The 19463-nt window shown below is 43.5% G+C and overlaps 1 protein-coding gene, 1 long non-coding RNA gene and 1 pseudogene across 3 annotated transcripts; all 3 read right to left on the bottom strand.

Moving 5' to 3' along the window:
• Nucleotides 1-790: 790 nt before the first annotated feature.
• Nucleotides 791-3042, bottom strand: polr2j (RNA polymerase II subunit J). Its single transcript, XM_024013564.2, has 4 exons — nucleotides 2884-3042; nucleotides 2258-2347; nucleotides 2008-2182; nucleotides 791-1367 (listed from the first exon to the last, which is right to left on the bottom strand). Exons 1-4 carry the CDS (start codon nucleotides 2934-2936, stop codon nucleotides 1332-1334), a joined length of 354 nt encoding a protein of 117 aa, XP_023869332.1. The 5' UTR covers nucleotides 2937-3042; the 3' UTR covers nucleotides 791-1331.
• Nucleotides 3043-6789: 3747 nt separating this feature from the next.
• On the bottom strand, nucleotides 6790-7874 carry LOC139029431 (putative nuclease HARBI1; annotated as a pseudogene).
• Nucleotides 7875-8260: 386 nt separating this feature from the next.
• Nucleotides 8261-8908, bottom strand: LOC139022668 (uncharacterized). Of its 2 annotated transcripts, XR_011473738.1 has the most exons (4): nucleotides 8876-8908; nucleotides 8724-8785; nucleotides 8556-8642; nucleotides 8261-8468 (listed from the first exon to the last, which is right to left on the bottom strand). It is a non-coding gene; the product is annotated as an uncharacterized lncRNA (long non-coding RNA). The 2 variants fall into 2 exon arrangements; XR_011473737.1 differs by having other exon boundaries at nucleotides 8724-8897.
• Nucleotides 8909-19463: the final 10555 nt, after the last annotated feature.

The following is a 19463-nucleotide window of genomic DNA, read 5'->3' as shown; positions in this document are numbered from 1 at the left end:
AAACCTGTTTTTGCTTTGTCATTATAGGGTATTGTGTGTAGATTGAGGGAAAATAACAATTCCATCGTTCTAAATAAGGCTGGCTGTAAGGTAACTTTGTGGAAAAGTCAAGGGGTCTGAATACTTTCCGAATGCGCTGTATATGTACAAATTACCTCGACTAACCTGTACCCTTGCACATTGACTCGGTACCGGTACCCCCTGTATATAGCCTCAATGTTTTGTGTAACTTAAAAAAAAAAAATTTACTTTAGTTTTTTAGTAAATATTTTCTTAACTGCATTGTTGGTTAAGGGCTTGTAAGCATTTCACGGTAAGGTCTACTACACCTGTTGTATTTGGCGCATGTGACAAATTAAATAAAATTTGTAAACTGACTGATATCTCATAGAACAAAACGTATAAGACCTAAGCCTGTGTTGCCCTCAGACCTTATTTTTGGCATTCATCCCAAAACCCCATTATTTTCCCCCATAGGAATGGATGAAAAAAACAGAGGTAACTAATTTCCGTTTTTTAGGACAAGCTGGAGAGCTCTATAGGGCAGGTCATCACTAGTTAACACAGCCACGGTCATAAACCCTGCCTATTTCTAAAATGTTTCTTCTTAAAATTCTATGTTTAACCCAAACTTAACCACACTGCTAACCTTCTGCCTAACCTGAAACTTAAATGAAGACCAAAAAGCTCATTTTTGTTTTCATTAAGTTAGGACAGACTATTTTGACTTTGTGGCAGTGCTAACTAGTGACAAATTGGGGGGCTGGCTATAACGTTACATGAAAATAAATATTACAAGAATGATTTATTGAAAAACAAACCTTAAATGTTCATGACACACTATTATTCTCAGAAAATGTAGGGCCAAATAAGGAGCATGTCGGGCATTGTAAAATTAAAGCATTTAACAGGAATGGATATCATGCAAAATATTCCCATGAAATAAACTTTTAAACCATGCTTGTCATCTTTCAGCACATACCTAACAAACTACAGTATTGAATTCAAATGAGTAAAACAACGTGATTCTGTTTTGAATTAACCAATCCACTATATGATCTCAGAATGTGTTTCAAATCACCAATTTCCTTATGTTTCAGTGTGTGAAAAAAGTATTATTTAACAGACACAATTACATCCATTCTTGCAAATATGTTACCGTATTCTCGAATGAAAACTCACTCAAAACGCCATTCAGTACTTTGTATACAGAGGCCATGCTGTGCCTAGCATGGCAGTAAGTCCAAAACAGAGTCATTTTATAGAATCCTGGTCAAATAAAATGTGATCTTCAAAGTGAAATCTTCTTTCCCAACATTATGCACCAATCCTCATTCAATTCCTTCTTGCTTGTCTTTAATTGCAACCTGAAACAAAGTTGAGAGATATGAATTTAGTAGTTACACATTCTGCTGATCAAGTAGGTCTATACTCACCAATTTGTATTATTATTATTTTTCAAAAATAAATGTCCATTTTAGTCATTTAGCAGATGCTCTTATCGAGAACAACTTAAAGTAGTGAGTGCATACATTTTCATACTGGTCCCCCATGGGAAACCAACTCACAACCCTGGCATTGCAAGTGCCATCCTCTACCAAGTGAGTCACACACAACGTTTTAATCCAAATAGTATTGCAGATGAGTGTTTCAGGTAAATTACTAAGCAAAGGTTGTTGGAAATGTAGTTAGCGAGTACATCACAGGACAGGCTCGAGGTAATGGCTGGAGCGGAATAGGTGGAATGGTATCAAATAATCAAAACACATGGTTTCTATGCGTTTGATGCCATTCGCACCGTTCCAGCCATTATAATGAGCAGTCCTCCCCTCTGCAACTTCCCCCGGCGTACATACATTTTTGTCAAAGAATAATATTTTCCACAACCAGTTCTAGTATAGAGGACAAACCATATAATATTATATATTGACAGTTCGCTACAGTAGAACTGTTCCACGAAATGTACCGATTAAGAGATGTGATGATGACGGTATCTCATGTACTCACCCTGAATCTCTCCTCCAACAAGGACAGCTCACTGATGAGGTCAGTGATGGCATTGGTGAAAGCCTCCTGAGGACTGTAGTCTGGTGTGGTCTGAACACGGATCACAATCTTGTGCTCCAGAGGATGAGGGACCTTGTAGCCAGCAAATAGCACTTGGGGGTCTTTCAGAAGTTGTCTGCAAATACAATACATTTTAGTTATGATTGAGGAGCTTTGCAATTATCATTGATTAGACAAGAATTGCACTCACTGTCTGATGATGTTACCAAGCGTGTGATCCTCTTTGTTCAACGTGAAGAGGCAGGCGTTAGGGACTTTTGTGTCCTTGATGATTGTGATTCTAAAAACATTTTTTTGTAAGAGTATTTCACTTTCAGATTCATATTCAGTGGTAATGGCAGACCAATCATTGTGGCGTGTAAGTTAGCTAGCTAGTTTATGCTGAATTGAGCTAAAATATAGTAGGCAACAAAGCCATAACTATATAACTCTGTATAACTCAGTAGACGCGAATTTGCTAGCTGATAATGCCTGACAGACTTCCCTAGCTACTACCCTTTAGCCACTGGCAACGCACAAACATAGCATACTAGCTAACTGTCAGGCTATCAAATATGATATGTTGTAGCATGCTACCTATCTAGCTACTTCCTGAACCAGAATCTGGGATTCTCTTCTGAGAATCGCCATATTCAACGTCTCCTGTAAACCCAGATTATGGTTCAGATACCTCCTTACCTGGCAGTTAACTATGATCGCTAGCTAACCTAAACCAGAAAAACAATAGCTAAATTAGCTAATCCTAGCTATCTGAACGTCAGCAAGGGATCAGGTAATATGTTACAGTAGCTATCTAGCTATATGTATAAAACGTACTTCTTTTCCCCTTCAAACAACAGAAATGACTCGAATGCCGGTGGCGCGTTCATATTTGAACAGTTAGTTAACGTTAGTTATCTACGTAGTTGCATATAAGAATGCAGAAACAGCGAACACACACAACACAATTATTGAATGAGGGACTCAATAGCTGGTGGGACTAACTTCCGGTAGCGTTTCTTATCAAGGGATTTCAAAATAAAGGTCTTCATACAAGATCTGTGCGTCTTGATGAGTGAAATCATAGAAATTATAGCGCCCTTATCAATGACGGTCTGGACACCAACCTGTACCTCAAAAAGAGAATCAGAAGAAGACTAAGTGATGCTTCAGATTCTGGATTGAGAAGTGCATGGGACGATGAAGGAGGAGAACCTGAAAGAGATGAATAGGCAGGACAAAGGGAGGATAGGCATGGAGGTAAGGGCACTGATCCAAGTGATGAAGAGAAACTGCAGAGAGGGGGATCTTGAGGCAGTAGGCCTGGACAGCTGGCCGAATGACCTCAAAAAGTTGAAAGTGGCCTTCAAGAAATGCACTGGAGAGATGGTCGAAATGATAGAGAGCATGGCAGAAATGCAGGCCACCATAGGTGAGAGCAGAGTCCTCAAGCCTGAGAAAAAGAACTCCGTCCAGAGCTTTGTAAGTTACTCCTACTTATTGAGTGTAGTCACATCTGCAATGTGTTATGAAGTAGTTATACAGTATATCTAGAGATTGTCTATAACATAGCACTGTCCTGATAGTTTGTTTGTTGTTTCTGGTCCTACAGAGCCCAGTGAAGGTCTCTGGTCCTGTGTCTGGCATGACTGGTCTCTCACCTCTTGTGACTTCAGCACCGCAGACCCTGGATGAAGCCCTATGGCCCTGCCCTCTGCTGTGGCCCCTCCCTCCCTCCCCAAAGGATGTCCCAAGGCCTTTGACTCCTCCCAGCCCTGTCCATGTCATTTTTTTCTCCGCCTGCTGTGGAGTACTTCTTATACCACTGCAGCCCTTATCTGGACCCTATCACCAACCTGAGCGAGATTGGTAGGAAGCTGCTCAAGGAAATGGAGCAGGAAATAGCAGGAGTGGCCCAACAGGTAGGTTTTGGGAAGGGGTTGTCATTCCCTCCTACTATAGCTGTAAATTACCTGCAGGGTTGGGTAGGTTACTTTCTAAATGTAATCCGTTACAGTTACTAGTTACCTGTCCAAAATAGTAATCAGTAACGTAACTTTTGGATTACCCAAACTCAGTAACGTAATCTGATTACATCCAGTTACTTTTAGATTACTTTCCCCTTAAGCGGCATTAGAAGAAGCCAAAAATGTATGTTACCAATTGAACGACATCTATTGAAGGATAAATCAGTGTTAAAGTTTACATAGCTGGCCACATATGGATGTTACATTTCACTTTATGGGTTGGTTATGTAGGCTTCTTCTAACCTGTGGGGCAGCAGGTAGCCTCGTGGTTAGGGCGTTGAACTAGTAACCGAAAGGTTGCAAGATCGAATCCCCGAGCTGACAAGTTAAAAATCTGTCGTTCTGCCCCTGAACAAGGCAGTTAACCCACTGTTCCTAGGCCGTCATTGAAAATAAGAATTTGTTCTTAACTGACTTGCCTAGTTAAATAAAAATAACCCATTGCTTTCTACTACATATAATAATACGATTAAATTATATCTTTACATTAAAAACCAAACTCTATCAGAATTCCAGTCATTCAAATAAATGTTATACCCCTTGATCTTCAAGAAAAGGACTTGGAAATATGGAAGTATAGATTAGCAAATTGTTTTACCTGAACATAACCAAAAAACTAAGGACTTATTAGCCAGCCCTACTCTTTTGTTTATGATTTTGTTGTCATGGAGGACTGATTGGGCTCATTGATTCGAGTTGAAAAATACATGCTGCGCTCATGGAATGGCATGCTTTGAACACTACTGAAAAGTGCTATTTACATGTGAAAAATGTATGCCATATGCTGCATTTGCTATAGGCCTAGTGTTAACCTTTTTGTTGGTGACACTTTGATATCTTGATAATATTCTGCTGTTTAAAGTACAAATTCACAGATGAAACAATAACAAACCACCACCCCGCCCATGTTTTGGTAAAAAGCTAAGGGATGGCCCTGGAGAAATGTAACCATTCTCAGTTTAATAAAGAGAGCTATGGATGCAAGGACTGACCATGATATCAAAATTATTATTTTAATCATGTTATGAGGCTATACAGTGTTTGTTTGCATTTACAATGTTTACAAACATTAGAGAAAAACAAGCTTATATTTTGGGTTCACAAGGAGTGTGACAGTTGAACTAAGCTCATGAGTAATCTATAAGTTATATTCTTCAAGCATCAATGGATATGTTTCGACACACCTACTCATTCAAGGGTTTTTCTTTATTTTCTACATTGTGTAATAATAGTGAAGACATCAAAACTATGAAATAACACATATGGAATCATGTAGTAACCAAGAAAGTGTTAACTTCTTTCAGCTAGGGGGCAGAATTTTTATGTTTGGAAAAATAACGTTCCCAAGGTAAACTGACTATTTCTCAGGTCCAGGGGCCTGTTGCACAAAACTAGGATAAGGGATTAAGCCAGGATATCTTGGTGATCCTGGCTCAATTGATCCGTAATCCGGTTGCACTAAAGATTGATAGGGGGCAGGAGGATATGTTATGGTATAAATTACCATGGAGATTTATTCTGTGGAGCTAGCCTGCTCCAGACCAGGCTAAATTCCAGGATCTATTTAATCTCATCCCTAATGTCAGTCAGCAGTCACCACAAATGGAAACCAATAGTTATTTCACTGCTCACTATACATTGTTATCACATATAACTAGACCCACTGTTATTATTTAAACGTTTGTGATCATTAATTTCAATGATTTTGGATAAAAAATGATTTTTAGATGATGTTGCTATCATTAGATAATTTACAGTTTCCCATAGACTATAAGGCTATATATAAAATGATAGAATATTAGGGCCACAGAGGGGAAAAAACACAACAGTCATAATATTGTAACCAGTTGTTTTAAGGAGGACAGTTGTTAAAATGACAGATGTGGGGCATTTCGTGAAATTGTACTTCAGTATGGTTTCATAAACAAAGACATGCTGATGTGCCAGAATATTAAGTATCACATTGTCATAAGTATCAAAACTGTAAAAACAATATGTAGCTTTTCTGCAGAAAGAACCAGCCTCATAAATGTATGACTTTATCCTTTTTTCTTCAGTGTGGCCCTAGTACTCTGTCATATAAACAAATACACATTCCATATGAATATAAAAACACAATGTGTAACATTATGTTCCTTTATTGAATAAGGACAAAACAAAGCAGGTAAACCATCAGCTCCTTTCGAAACTGAAGTCACAGTGACTCTACAAGATGGAAAGCACAGAATCCAAGCATATTATACAAAATGATACATACACATTCAAAGGTCTGTATATAAACACCCTGCATGTCTGCACACTAAAATAAATGCAGGACAAATCCATACACATCAACTGAACAGACAAATGAATGGATGCAGTAGCCTCCCTGCAGCCTTGTATTACACACAGTATACCGCACAAACATCATAAGAGCCAAATTCGTCAAAAAACGAACCCAAAAAAACCCAAATTCCTCTGCCACCGCAGGACATATTTAACCAAAATTGAAAGCACACATACTAACTAAAATAATTCAACACATATTGGTCCCTCAGCAGCCGACCACTGTCGTCATCAGGAAGATTGCCGGATTGTCCCAGTCCATGGCTGGTGGCACTCTGGGGCCCTCTCCTTCCTCAGGCAGGCCACATTGTGGAGGACAGCACAAGCCACAGTAATATCACATGCCTAACAGGGCTGACCCTTAATTTGTGAAGGCAGTGAAAGCGTGCCTTCAGGAGGCCAAAGGTCATTTCAACTCTGGCCTGGTCCTGGCATGGGCATGGTTGTAGGCCTGCTGTGCTTCCTGGGGGTCTGTGAAAAGTGTCAGGAGAAAAGGCTGGCAGCCATACCCCCTGTCTCCCAGCAACACACCAGAGAATTCACCTGTCAACACAAAATCTCATCATTACTACCTCAAAACACAGTGATATTCTTGACACAGCCATGATGGTTATAAATAGGGGTTGTGTGGCTTACCTTGTGATAGGCACTGATAGATTTCAGAGGCCCGAAAGATTCTGGAGTCATGGACTGAGCCAGGCCATTTTGCCACAACATTGCTGATCACACAGTCAGCATTGCAGACCATCTGAAATCATAAGATGAGGAATATTACACCAATCAATGCACATCACTGGCAATGCAGAGTGTTCGTCAATGGACAATATCAAAAAGTTATGTTCACCTGAACATTAATGCTGTGAAAGGATTTCCTATTCACAAAATCGGCCTCATGGGCACCTGAGGGGGCTTTTATCCTTATGTGTGTGCAGTCCACTGCACCAATGACATTGGGGAAACCTGTCACACAAAGTAATGAGTATCCTACTATGTGTTACAGTTGTCCTGTAATTTGTAGAATCCTCTTACCTGCAATCCTATAGAACTCCTCTTTGATGTCACAGAGTTCTTCTGTGGCCAGGGAAGGAGATGAAGACATCTGCTAATGCTTTGATAGCCAGACACACACTCCTTATTGTGCGGCAAATTGTGGCCTTGTTCAGCTGTTCTGCATCCCCCACTGAGTACAGGAAGGCTCCACTAGCAAAAAAGCGCAAGGCCACACAAACCATTTGCTCCACACTCAGTGCATGGCTCGTGCAGTGCGGTGCTTAATCCTGGGACCCAGTAGTCTGCATAGATACCTGATGCCATCTGCAGAAAACCTGTATCTTTCATATAGATGGTCATCAGGGAAGGCCAGTGGGTCCAACCGGTCCCTGAAGACCCTTTCTCGCCTGAAGGCTCTCTCAGCACAAGTGCTTCTTCATCCACCACATCTCGCACGAATGGGCATGCCATTGTCAGAGCAGAAAGGAACACACATTTTGGGCCTTCATATAGGCTAGTGGCCACACCTGGTGCTGGGGGGGGGCAAAAGAGGGCGATGCCTTATAAGATGACTTGGTTGTACTGATTGCTGGGAAAATAAAAAAAACTTAGAAGATGCCACCGTCCTGTGTGCTCACAATAAGAGCTCATATGTCATGGCTCACTTGACTTTACGAGAATATACCTAATTTTTATTTTGAGCTGTGCCATCTTCTTGGAGCTGGGGAGGAAAGAAAAATAATGATTAATACATTTGTGTTACAGTTAGCATACAGTGTACATTGAAGGCATATCTCACCTCCCTCTCAAGTTTTTAATTTCAGGTCCAGTTTCCTAATTGTCCTCTTTTTTATTTCGGACTCCAGTGCAAGATTTTCCATCTTTTTCTCTTGTACTGAATGTCTATGTCTGCCAGTTCTATTTGGCGCCGGAGGTGGTTGCCATACAACTTTCTGATAGCTTGTGAGCTCTGTGAACACAATACAATTAGCGCAGCTGGAATTTGGCAGGATGTGGTGTCCTTTTATTAATACGCACTATGTTGCCAGGCTGGTTTTCCCACTGTATAGCATCTGGGTCCTGTAAAATAAATTAGATTTTTTGATTTTGATGAGGACTCCTCACCATTGTAGAGTAAATAGTACTTTCACAGTCTTAACATGATACCTCATGCCTTCTGGAATCCAGAGAGATGGTCTCCTCCTCATCATCGTCTCCATCATGTGCTGTTGCTGCTGCACTGGGGCCTTCACCCTATCACATTTAATCGGATTCATATTGAAGCTAGTAGACAAGACATGCCAGGCCTACAGTAGCCTTTGATGGAGTACTCACTGGATCAGCATCGTCTGGTGCTTGTGCTGGTGGCTCTAACAGGAACACAGTGCTGCCAGACACTGCAAGGCAATAGGTAAACCAAAGTCAGACAGTCCAAATTGATTCAATATGAATGTGGTTGTATCCCATGTAGAGATGGAAGGACATACCTTGAATGAAGCGGGTGGCATCTTGGGAGGACCTATGCTCATCTCTTTCCCCCAGGGATCCCCTCTAAGACCGGGCCTGCCTTATTTAGCTCCAAGGCCATGTCCTCTGCTGGGGTAAGGTCAGCCTTTGGTGACCCACCACCCGTGCCTTGTCTGTGGGTATTCTTTTCACTGCTAAACAGTAACGACAATGTGTGAGCAGGCACCTTCTGGGTACAATATATGCTTGTGCTTGTTTAAATATTAGTCAGGGACCATACCATTCTGCAGAATGTTCTTGTATTTGATTTTGACCTGCTGCCATGTCCGTTTTGGCCCGTTCATGTTTAATCTACACAACACACACACACACACACACACACACACACCACACATTTAATGGAGTCACACTGCAAAATTACTTGGTATTTTTGTCTTGTTTTCAGTAAAAATATCAAAAAATTTATCATAGCTTTATACAGTGTGATGGAGTTACTTTACACAATTTCACTCATATCTGCAGTGCATTTCAATAAAAAATTTAACCGTTTCATAATTACAGTACAACTGCATTTTTGGAGATGTGAATTAAATATTTGAATTGTAATTGTGATGTTTCAGCGGAGCGGTGAGTGTGTAATTGTGCACTACTTACGCATTCAGGCGGTCTGCAATACTTTGCCACGCTTTTTCTCTTTGCTTTATCACTGTGGCGGTGTTGCCTTTTCTCTTAATTATATCTTTTACCTCCTCGTATGCCTCCATGAGGATTTGTGCTTCCGACGGGGAAAAGTACGCGGCTCTAGTTGCCATGGTAAATCAGTTAATCTGTGATCTGTGGCGGGGTCTATTGAGTGAGCCGTGAGCGCGCACTATCCAGGATTGGTTTCACTGGCTTAATGAACCGTGTCTGCTCATCCTGGCTTGGTCTTTGTGCAACCAATTTAAGCCTGGACGCACATGTTTTGGCTTCATGTAGCTCAGCTGAGTCATTTATCCCGGATGTCTTAATTCTACTTTGTGCAACAGGCCCCAGATGCTAGAATATGCATTAATTGACAGATTAGGATAGAAAACACTCTAAAGTTTCCAAAACTGTCAAAATATTGTCTGTGAGTATAACAGAACTTATTTTGCAGGCGAAAACCTGAGGAAATCCAACCCGGAAGTGCCTTTTATTTGGAATCCCTGTTCCGTTGCCTGCCCCTCCTCCATTTAAAGGGGTATCAACCAGATTCCTTTTCCAATGGCTTCCTCAGGCTGTGACAGGCTTTAGACATAGTTTCAAGCTTTTATTTTGAAAAATGAGCGAGATTTTTCAAAACGCGTCAGGTGTCCTTTGATTAGTTCCTGCGCGCGACAGATGTAGCTCAACATTTTTTCTCTGTAGTATTGAATAGGTTACCGTCCGGTTTAAATATTATCGATAATGTATGTTAAAAACAACCTGAGGATTGATTATAAAAAACGCTTGACATGTTTCTACGAACATTACGGATATTTTGGAATCCGTGCGGCAAGAAGTTAAACAAATAAAAATATATTTTATATTCTTCAAAGTAGCCACCCTTTGCCTCGATGACAGCTTTGCATTCCAGCCTACACTGGAATGCTTTTCCAACAATCTTGAAGGAGTTCCCACATATGCTGAGCACTTGTTGGCTGCTTTTCCTTCAATCTGCGGTCCAACTCATCCAAAATCTCAATTGGGTTGAGGTCGGTTGATTGTGGAGGCCAGGTCATCTGATGAAGTGCTCCATCACTCTCCTTCTTGGTCAAATAGCCCTTACACCGCCTGGAGGTGTGTTGGGTCATTGTCCTGTTGAAAAACAAATGATAGTCCTACTAAGCGCAAACCAGATGGGATGGCGTATCGCTGCAGAATGCGTCCAGGGGGTCCGTTTTTAGGAACTCCAGTGGAGTTCTTCACCATTGTGTTGGAATGTAAGTTATTGTGATAGAGGCAAAGTCAAAGTGCTGAAACATTCGTTTGGAGGGCAGCTGTACTTCTCGTCTGTACATTATGAACCTCACTGGTCAGCCAAGGGGAGAGCTCTTTCTTTAGCCAGGTTGAGACCAGGAATCCTCTCCCTGAGGGTGATGTGGCCTAGAGCCACACACACTGCTGGACTGACTCTTTTGCTCTTGAACTCTCTAGAGTTCCTACATACGTGCCTTCGGAAAGTATTCAGACCCCTTTACTTTTTCAACAAAAAAAAATACATTACAGCCTTATTCTAAAATGTATTAAATTGTTTTTTCCCTCCTCAATCTACACACAATACCCATAATGAAAAGCAAAAACAGGTTTTTATAAATTTTTGCAAATGTATAAAAAATAAAAACAGAAAACCACATTTACATAAGCATTCAGACCCTTTACTCAGTACTTTGTTGAAGCACCTTGTCACGCTCTGACCTTAGTTATCTATGTTTTCTTTATTATTTTGGTTAGGTCAGGGTGTGACTAGGGTGGGTATGCTGGTTTCGTATTGTCTAGGGTTTTTTGTATGTCTAGGGGTTTTGGTAGTCTAGGTATATGTAGGTCTATGGTGGCCTGAATTGGTTCCAATCAGAGGCAGCTGTTTATCGTTGTCTCTGATTGGGGATCATATTTAGGTTGCCATTTTCCTTTTGGTTTTGTGGGTTCTTGATCTATGTTTAGTTTGCTGGTCTGCACTATCCATATTAGCTTCACAGTTCGTTTTGTTATTTTGTTCGTTTGTTCAGTGTTCGTTCTTTTAATAAAGAAGAATGTACGCTTACCTCGCTGTGCCTTGGTCTCCACCTTTTGACGGTAATGACAGAAGAACCCAGGAGCGGACATCCAGGGCCTGGGAGAAAGATGAGTGGAGGACATCCTGGACTTGGGAGGAGGTAATGGCAGGGGACAAGACCCTGCCATGGAAGCAGGTGGAGATAGCACAGGATGAACGGCGACGATATGAGGGGACACGTTTAGCACGGAAGCCCGAGAGGCAGCCCCAATAATTTTTTGGGGTGGGGGCGGGGGGCACACGAGGAGATTGGCTGAGTCAGGTTGGAAACCTGAGCCAACTCCTCGGGCTTACCGTGGGGAGCGTGTGACTGGTCAGGCACCGTGTTATGCAGAAATGCGCACGGTGTCTCCAGTTCGCATTCATAGCCCGGTGCGATCTATTCCAGCTCCTCACATTTGCCGGGCTAGAATGGGCATCCAGCCAGGACGGATGGTGCTGGCTCAGCGCTCCTGGTCTCCAGTATACCTCCTTGGACCAGGATATCCTGCGCCGGCTCTGTGTACTGTCTACGGTGCGTCTGCACAGCCCAGTGCGTCCTGTGCTAGCACCCCGCACTTGCCGGGCTCAAGTGAGCATCTAGCCAGGACGCATTGTGCCAGCTCTACGCTGCAGATCTCCAGTGCGCCTCCACAGTCCAGTACGTCCTGTTCCTGCTCCTCGCACTCGCCCTGAGGTGCGTGTCCTCAGCCCGATACCACCAGTTCCGACACCACGCATCAGGCCTCCAGTGCGCGTCCACAGTCCAATACGGCCTGTGCCTCTTCCCCGCACTCGCCCTGAGGTGCGTGTCCTCAGCCCGGTACCACCAGTTCCGGCACCACGCATCAGGCTTCCAGTGCGCTTCCATAGTCCAGAGCTTCCGGCGACAGTACCCAGTCCAGAGCTTCCGGCGACAGTACCCAGTCCAGAGCTTCCGGCAACAGTACCCAGTCCAGAGCTGCTGGCGACAGTACCCAGTCCAGAGCTTCTGGCGACGTTTCACAGTCCGGAACCTCCAACGACGGGCCACAGTCCGGAACCTCCAACGACGGGCCACAGTCCGGAACCTCCAACGACAGGCCACAGTCCAGAACCTCCTATGAGCGGCCACAGTCCGGAGCCTCCAGCGACGATCCCCAGTCCGGAGCCTCCAGCGACGATCCCCAGTCCGGAGCCTCCAGCGACGATCCCCGGTTCAGGGCCTCCAGCGACGGTCCCCGGCTCGGGGTCTCCGGCGACGGTCCCCGGCCCCGGGTCTCCGGCGAGGGTCCCCGGTCCGGGGCCTACGGCGATGATCCGCAGTCCAGAGCCTCCGGCAAAGATCCGCGGTCTGGGTCTGCAAAGGCGGAGGGACCAGTGTAAAGAGGGGGGGCGGAGTCCAGAACCAGAGCCGCCACCGGGGGTAGATGCCCACCCGGACCCTCCCTTATAAGTTCAGGTTTGCGGTCGGGAGTCCGCACCTTTGGGGGGGTACTGTCATGCCCTGACCTTAGTTATCTATGTTTTCTTTATTATTTTGGTTAGGTCAGGGTGTGACTAGGGTGGGTATGCTGGTTTTGTATTTTCTAGTTTTTTTTGTATGTCTAGGGGTTTTGGTAGTCTAGGTATATGTAGGTCTATGGTGGCCTGAATTGGTTCCCAATCAGAGGCAGCTGTTTATCGTTGTCTCTGATTGGGGATCATATTTAGGTTGCCATTTTCCCTTTTGGTTTTGTGGGTTCTTGATCTGTTTAGTTGCCTGTCTGCACTATCCATATTAGCTTCACAGTTCGTTTTGTTATTTTGTTCGTTTGTTCAGTGTTCGTTCTTTTAATAAAGAAGAATGTACGCTTACCACGCTACGCCTTGGTCTCCACCTTTTGACGGCCGTGACACACCTTTGGCAGCGATTATGGCCTCGAGTCTTCTTGGGTATGACACCACAAGCTTGGCACACCTGTGTTTGGGGAGTTTCTCCCATTCTTCTCTGCAGATCCTCTCAAGCTCTGTCATGTTGGATGGGGAGTGTTGCTGCACAGCAGCAGGTCTCTCCAGAGATGTTTGATCAGGTTCAAGTCCGGGCTGTGGCTGGGCTACTTAAGGACATTCAGAGACTTGTCCCGAAGCCACTCCTGCATTGTCTTGGATGTGTGCTTAGGGTCGTTGTACTGTTGGAAGGTGAACCTTCGCTCCCAGTCTGAGGTCCTGAGCTCTCCGGAGTAGGTTTTCATCAAGGATCTCTCTGTACTTTGCTCCGTTCATCTTTGCCTCGATACTGACCATGTCCCAGTCCCTGCCGCTGAAAAACATACATTTTCACCCTATCATTTGGACTGAGGGCACTGAGCACCTTGGACTCTTTGTCATAGTACCTTTTCTGTTCACTCCTTTTTCTCAGTTTGTTAAGAATGACCTTGTCATCGTTCTCTGTTTCTAGGAGTACTGGCAACCTAGTTTTGAGTTTCCTGTTGAACAACAGCTCTGCAGGAGACACCATGTTTTTGTGGAGTAGCCCTGTAGTTTAACAAAGCTAGATACGGATCTGTCTTTGAGTCGGGAGCTTTCTTAAGCAGTAGTTTCACTGTTTCGTAACCATTTTCGACAAACCCATTAGACTGTGGGTACAGTGGGCTAGATGTAACATGCTTGAACTCTCCAGTTTTGCAAAATCACTGAAAACTGAACTGTGAGGCGTTGTCTGTACCGACTACCTATGCGACCCTATGACGAGCAAAGAATGACTCAATGTGAGTTATCACCTGACTAACAGTAGTGTTCTTCAGCAAAGCCATCTCTGGGTAATGAGAGTAATAGTCCGTCAGTAGAACATAGTTCTTGCCCTCAAGAGAAAAGAGATGTATTCCTACTTTGCCCCATGATCTCAATACCTCTTTTTCCTCAACCCACATTGGCTCTTTGCTCTGTTTTGACCTGTATTTCTGGCATGTTTCACAGACTCTGACTATCTGCTCTATATTGGCATTCATCTTGGGCCAGAATAACACTACTTTTGCACGTCGTTTTGACTTTTCCATCCCTATTTTGATCAGCATGTTTTTCTGTAACACACTTGGTATCACAATTCTTGAACCGATGAAGAGAATTCCATTAAGTACAGATAGCTCATACCTGTATTGAACATAAGGGTATGGTATAACTTGTACAGACAACCCGCATGTTATGGCTTGAATCACCTTTTGCAAACATTCATCTTCTGCAGTAGCACGTGAAATAACTGTCCACATTTCATCTGAGACTGGGCAACTCTTTCTGATAAGGTTTACATGTATGGCCTCATACTGCTAGTATATCTGGTATGTTTCTGAGCTGTCAAAAGCTCTGGACAATGTGTCTGCCACTAACAATTCTTTCCCTGGCCTATACTCGAGTTGCAAGTCATATTTCTGAAGTTTTAGAAACCGTCTCTGTACCCTTGACCATTCTTTGCAAAAGTAACCAAAGGTTTATGATCTGTTTCGGCCCATACTGTGTTAGCCATAGAAAAACACATGGAATTTCTGACATGCATATGACAGTGCCAATGTCTCTTTCTCAATTTGAGCATAGTTACACTAAGAAATTGTCAGAGCCCTGGAGGCATATGCAACTGGGCACCATTTAGTGCCATACTGCTGTAACAACACTGCACCTAAACCTGCTTTAGAAGCATCTGCTAAGATTTTGGTTTTGCGCTTTTCATCATAGAACCTCAGTACTGGAGCATGCATGATTAATGCCTTGAGCTCCTCAAACGCTTTCTGGTGTTTACTGTTCCAACACCACTCTGTAGTTTTACAGAGTAAACTTCTCATCTGACTCTTGTGAGTTGCCAGATTAGGTACAAATTTGCCCACATACAGTAGTTAATTAAACTTAAAACCTTTGTACACCCTCTTGATCGGTAGGCGGTGGCATGTTCTTGATGGCTTTCACTTTGCTCTGGTCTATATGAACACCTTCACATGTTAGTTTTTCACTCAAGAAGGTTATTTCTGTCTTTTTGAATTCACATTTGTCTGCATTTAGCTTTAGCCCGTTAGCTCTTACTAGATCAAGTGCTGCTTTCAACCTTGTGTTGTGCTCTTCAAGAGTCTGACCCCATATTAGCACATCATCAATGTACACCTTTGTGCCTGGCACACTCTCAAAAATCTGTTGGACTATCCTATGAAAGACTTCTGGTGCTGAAATGAGACCAAACGGGAGCCTTTTTAAATGAGAACCTACCAAAAGGAGTATTGAAAGTACAAATCCTTGTACTTTCCTTGTCTAGACTGATCTGCCAAAACCCTGAGGAGGCGTCTAGCTTTGAAGTATTTAGCCCCTGCTATGTCCCCGAATATCTCCCCTCTGGTGGGCAGCTGAAAGTGTTTCCTTTTTACACACTTGTTTAGCTCTTTTGAATCCATACACAGTCTGGGCGAGCCGTCTTTCTTCTCAACTATTACTAGTACGTGGACCCATTCAGTAGGCTCTTCTGCTTTGTCTTGGATATGTAAGGACTCTAGCCTCAGTAGCTCTGCTTTTAGCTTGTCTCTTCGTGATAATGGGACGTTTCTACAGTAGGTGCATGGATCACTGGTATATATGGCTGCTCTAACTCGATTTTGTGCTGCACCTTGAGTTTTCCTACTCCCTGAAACATCAGCATATGTATCCTCAAAATTAATAATTTCACCATTCACTGTATGAACCTATTTCACTAGACCCAGTAAGTTACATGACTTGAACCCAATGATGGGTGTTTTTTCTCTCTTTACTATGACAAACAGAACCTTGTGAGATTGATAATCTACCTCCTGTACTAATGTGCATGTCCCTGAAGTGGCAATTGCTTCACCACTGTAAGCTTTCAGTATTATCCTTTGTTTTGTGTTCACCACTGGTTTTACCTGTAACCGTAACACTTCAATCTATGGAATGATGTTGACCTGTGCTCTAGTGTCAAGTTTAAAATCAATGTCAGTTCCATTAGTCTTGAATTTTTATTTATTTGATCTAACCCAGTAAGTTGACTGAGAACACATTCTCATTTACAGCAACAACCTGGGGAAAAGAATGAGCCAATTGTAAACTGGGGATGATTAGGTGACGGTATGAGGGCCAGATTGGGAATTTAGCCTGGACTCCAGGGTAACACTCCTACTCTTACAATACGTGCCATGGGATTTTCAGTGACCATAGAGAGTTAGGACACCCATTTAACATCCCATCTGAAAGACAGCACCCTACACAGGGAAATGTCCCCAATCACTTCCCTGGGCATTTTTTTTAGACCAGAGGAAAGGGTGCCTCCTACTGGCCCTCCAACACCACTTCCAACACCATGTGGTCTCCCATCCAGTGATCAACCAGGACCAACTCTGCTTAGCTTCAGAAGTAAGCCAACAGTGGGATGTAGGGTGGTATGCTGCTGGCTGTAGGTAGCTGTCCAGTCCTTGTCCGGTCCTGCAAGTGCGACGGTTCACACAAAGAGGTCACCCAAAGACTGCTCACTGTACTCGTTGTCACTGCTGTTGTCCTGGTCCTCTTTGACACAGTGTACTGTATTTTGTTGTCTTCGCTGCCTGCATTTGAGTGCAAAGTGGTTCTTCATGCCACGGTTGTAACACTCTCTTTTCTATATGCTGGGCACTGTTGAAGTCTGTGCTCTCCTCCACAGTTGCCGCACGAGAGCTGGTTCCCTGAAGTGCACTGCTGACTGCTGTCGGCACTGTCCTTTGAAGTGAGCCTTTTAGCTGTAGGTCTTCCTTTGCTAACATACTCCACTTTGCATACTATGTCACTAAGAACACCACTGTCCATTGACCATATGCGACTCTGAGTCACTTCTCTAGCTTGACACATTTGTATTGCTCTTTCTAGTGTCAATTTATTCTCACCAAGTAACTTTTCTCTCAGCCCCTTGCCTCTCACCCCCATGACAATTCCATCTCGTTTCAGCGAGTCCGCAATTTGACCAAAATTACACGACTGACATTTCAGTTTCAAGTCCATAATAAATTCCTTTAATTTTTCATTCTGACATCTACTGTTGAAAACATACCTCTCAAATGTCTTGTTTCCTCTGGGAGTACAAAAAGACAGACATTTGGCTAATACCAGTTCATAATCTGCTTGCTCTTCATCCATTAGCTGAACGCTGTTGTAGACATCAATAGCGTCCGAGCCAGCTACTGTGAGAAACTGTGCAACCTTCGGTGCGTTGTCTTTTTCAGCCTCTCCTATCGCCGGTCAGATAGAGGATGAAACGCTGCTTGAACCACTTCCATTGCTCTACAACTTTTCCATTAAGTTTCAGTTCTGTTAGAGGCTTTAGCTGCTCCATGTTGTTAGCCAGCTAGCACTGCAAAACGACTAGCTACATGAACTGCACGCTCCGTTAGCGCCGGCGTGTTCTTTTTTTTACCACAGTCTTGTTAGCCCAGTGGCTAGTAAGCTAACGTTAGCTAAAGTTAGCTAGTTGACGTGAAGCCTCTTGGCTTCGTTCAGCATTTTCTACCAAAACTCGATGATGGATGATACAAAGGCGAGTTCTGTCACTCCTGGTACCATGTTGTATCTTCTTGTCTAAGAAATACTAAAGAAAACAACTGTTCTTCTTTATTCAAGTTAACAGGAGCCGTACAAGAATTGTGCATTGAGCTGGGATCTCCCACCTCTCTGCGCGGGCTGTGCGTCCCCTAAGTGGTCACGTGGCCTCTGATACAATATGCCACATCTGGTAGCTAAGAAATTGAACCTAACTAGAGTGAGTATGAATTAACTGTAGTGTCAGGTGCAGTGAAGACTGGCGAGTTTGGGCCTCGCCCTGACGATGACAAAGATGAATCTGACCCAGTGGTACTGACATTTTCGGAGAGAATGGATCCTTGCTGTATGCCTTATCCATATGTGGTGTCAGGTTGGGTGAAAAGAGGTTGGGGACTGTTGAATTGGTGAAAGTAACTGGAAGTGGACTTGTGATTATTTTTTTAGTGTGTCTTCCACCCAGAGGGAGTGGTGTCTCCGCACCACGCGCCTCGGGACAAGACCTGTGACTTGCTTTCCTCTCCGACGCAGGGTGCAGTTGAAAGGAGTGATAACTGGGGTGTGAAAGTGTTGTGGAGGATCAACTGAAATGGAAGATTCCTGGTGTCTGTGACACCTGCCATTTGGTGCGACACAGACCTAGTGGAGAGTGTGTTGAAACAGAGAAGACACTGTCTGTCCTGCTGAGTTTTGATGCAGAGTCTTTACCCCCAAAAAGTCAAGTTAGGGTGTGTCATTTATCCCATAAGAGCTTTTGTCCCAAACCCATTATGGTGTGTTGGGTGCCAAGTTTTATGGTCATACAGCAGTGTGTAGGAAGGAGATACCTAGTTGTGAGAAGTGTGCAGGAGGGCATGAGACAAAGGAATGTGTAGCACAGAAGGCTGCTGAGGAGAGGATGGCTCATAATAATGACCGGAACGGCGCAAATGGAATGACATCAAATACATGGAAACCATGTATTGATGTATTTTATACCATTCCACTTCTTTCCACTCCAGCCATTACCACGTGCCCCTTCTCCCCAATGAATGTGCCACCGACCTCCTTCAGTAAGGTTGGCTTCTTAGCGTTCATAGCCATGGTTATGATTAACTGACCGCAGAAATTGAATGTAAATCACATAAAATAGATGTTGTGGGAGCTGCAGAAAAGTACTCGATTTACAAGGTTTTTCTGCAGAAGAGTTACATGGTGTATTGAACGATAGTGTCCCGTCCTCACAGGCTGCCGGCTTGGTGTAGGATCAGATAGGGCCAAAGTAGTGGAATAGTGGTAAGGTTTTAAAGAGTGTAGGGTTAGTTGGTAGGACAATTTTTTTTCTTCCCTTACCCCATCCC

This window comes from Salvelinus sp. IW2-2015, linkage group LG20 (genome assembly GCF_002910315.2).
Source record: "Salvelinus sp. IW2-2015 linkage group LG20, ASM291031v2, whole genome shotgun sequence".
Taxonomy (NCBI): domain Eukaryota; kingdom Metazoa; phylum Chordata; class Actinopteri; order Salmoniformes; family Salmonidae; genus Salvelinus; species Salvelinus sp. IW2-2015.
This window is presented reverse-complemented; position numbering and strand designations above follow the sequence as displayed.

Coding starts and splice junctions, on each gene's coding strand:
- polr2j (XM_024013564.2), bottom strand. CDS start 2,936: ATGAACGCGCCACCGGCATTCGAGTCATTTCTGTTGTTTGAAGGGGAA. Junction 2,348..2,883: donor TTGTTTGAAGGGGAAAAGAA/GTACGTTTTATA, acceptor AAATGTTTTTAG/AATCACAATCATCAAGGACA. Junction 2,183..2,257: donor CTTGGTAACATCATCAGACA/GTGAGTGCAATT, acceptor TTGTATTTGCAG/ACAACTTCTGAAAGACCCCC.